This window comes from Dendrobium catenatum, unplaced genomic scaffold, assembly GCF_001605985.2.
Source record: "Dendrobium catenatum unplaced genomic scaffold, ASM160598v2 original_scaffold_180163, whole genome shotgun sequence".
Taxonomy (NCBI): Eukaryota; Viridiplantae; Streptophyta; class Magnoliopsida; order Asparagales; family Orchidaceae; genus Dendrobium; species Dendrobium catenatum.
The window spans coordinates 1-2,509 of NW_021498583.1; the positions used below are offsets into that span (position 1 = coordinate 1).

At 35.5% G+C, this 2,509-nt stretch overlaps 1 protein-coding gene across 1 annotated transcript; it reads right to left on the reverse strand.

Annotated features, from left to right (window-relative positions):
• Positions 1–5: 5 nt before the first annotated feature.
• Positions 6–2,488, reverse strand: LOC110098460 (probable esterase KAI2; the record flags this gene model as incomplete). The annotated part of the gene is made up of 2 exons (XM_020825302.2): positions 1,926–2,488; positions 6–246 (listed from the first exon to the last, which is right to left on the reverse strand). Coding segments are annotated over exons 1-2 (675 nt in total), but the record flags the coding sequence as incomplete, so codon positions are not given.
• Positions 2,489–2,509: the final 21 nt, after the last annotated feature.

Sequence of the window (2,509 nt, forward strand, 5' to 3'; positions counted from 1 at the left end):
TCCACCTGCTCCAGAAGAGGCCTCTGATCACCCAGAAAGGCCATTTTTGCTACAGCTAAAGCAGTTTTTGGATTCATGGCTTTCAAAGTGGCCAAATATTTCCACAATGGGTTAGAATAATTTTTTCCAAGAACTAAAGTGGCGAAACTATCAGCCCAGGATTGGAAATCTGCTTCTATGCTGCTTAACATGTCCTGTATTTTTGATGGTTCAAATCCACCTTGATATTCTTCAGAGTTCATATACCTGAAGGGAAAAAAAAGGAGAAAAAACAAATCTTTTTAAGGTATCATACACAAAAAATATTTAAAATAGTTGTAAAACATTGCATAAGAAGTGCTACTAAATAATAGAATGTACAATTATGATATCTTGAAGCACTCATTCAAATACTTCAAAACATCATAAGAATAGTCAAAGCTCTCACCAAATTAGTGTGCTTGTTTGCATAATAATTAGCGGTGTCAAAATCTTACACGATCCGAAACTTGACCCGAACCCGACCCGAAAAATTCTAGATTCGAGTCAACCCATTTACCATACGGGTCGGTTTTCAGTTTAAGATTCCGACCCGTTTAAAAAATCGGGTCAGGTTCGAGTTGATCCGACAACCCAAAATCAATCTAGATTTGACCCGCGAGTCACGTCCGCGTAAGCCCTCCGATAGTCTGACCTCCGTGTTCTGCTTCGCAACTCGACTTGCTCTAGTGCTCCACCCCGCCAGGCCGCCAGCCCTCGCCCCGCAATCCCGCATGACTCGGCCAAAATGTTGTTATTTGGCTTTTGATTTGATCTTTCCCAACTAAATCAATCACTTATTTGATTTTTTTTAATGCATATTTTTCATCTCGATCAAATTGAGATTTTTAAAATCCCAATAATACTAAAGCATTATGAATTTTGGATTCTTTGAACTGTATTTGCCCTTGAGATCATTAAACTTGAGTATTCCAGATAATAATAAGGTACAACAGGTTTGAACAATTCTTGCTATCAGGTAAGTAAAACAAAACCGATGCATTGGGTCGGCAGAGTTGTTCAATAATACAAAAATGAAACTACTTAAAATATTTTCACATTTTGATGTGATCTACTCTTTTTTTTGGTTCTTTTCTTTGTTCTATAAGGAACTATTTTATTTTTTTATAATAATTTTTATAATCTTTTCATATGAGTTGTTTGGCAACTGAATAAAAAATGTCTGGTAATTTTAGTTCACATATTTTATATTCCCAGATTGATGATATTCCCAAAGTTTTTTCTTTTTTCATCTGTCCTTTAGTTTGAGAGATGTCATCTTTTATCTTTTTACTTGAAATTGAAAATTTTTGTATTGGGAGCTATCCACATAAAATTTCAACAAAGTACAAGAATTTTGTAAAATTACAATACAATTAAATTTTATTTTATAAATAATCACTTTGATTATATTGCAAAATAATTTATAATTTCTATACAATTTTCTTGTAATTTTTATAAAATACCATGCATGAACTTCTAATATATCAGAATTTTGGTGTGAGGTGCTCCTAACATATTTTTGTTCTCCAAATATTAGTGATTTTCATGACTAATTATGGTAGATAAATTTACATTAAATGGTTAAAAATCATGCATTTTTCCTTGATAAGATTTTTAATCATCCAACTAATCAAATTATCATATGAAATAATTTTTTATATAATGTTTCTTAAGAGTAATATTTCTCATCCTTAATTCCTAATCACAAATATGATTGTTATTATAATCATGATTTTAATTTTGAATAGATCCATCTGTTTTGGTGTTCAAAGGAAGAAAAAGAGACTGAAGAACTAAAATGAATGAAAGAAGTTATGATATATTGATATTTTATGATATCTAAGTATGCTGAAACATGTAATTTACTGATATTTATTCATCCATATGAGTGAAGAAAAACTAACCTTGGGGAGGCAGCAACAAGGACAAGATAGCTGAAGAGCTCCGGTCGGTGGACGGAGGCGAGGCAGCCTACCATGCCGGCCAACGAGTGGCCGATGAAGACAACTCCCTTCATCTTCATCTCATCAAGGAGAGATATGAGGTCATTAGCCAAGCCTGCATAGGAGATATCTGTGGCTGCTGGCTGTGAGTCTGCTGCAGAGGAGAAGCTCCAATCGAAGAGCAAGAGTTTGTATCTTCTAGAGAGCTCTGGAATCACATATTCCCAAATTTCCTGGCTTGTGCCAAAGCCATGTGAGAGTACTAAGGTTATTTCTCCGTTGCCGACAATCCTTGCATTCATGGCCATGAGAGATAGAAGATATGTGGTGGAAGGTTCAGGCTTTGCAATTAAGTCTGTTATAAAAAAGCGCAGTTGAATTGACATTGTATGCATCACAGCCCATTAGATAGATGATGGTTTGAAGTAGGCGGGGTTTGAACCCCGTGCAGCACAGGCGGGTCAGGTTCACATAGAGCTGTCAACATTTGACCCGACCCGAAAACCCGACCCAAAAATTTCGGGTTTGGGTCAACCCGAACCCGA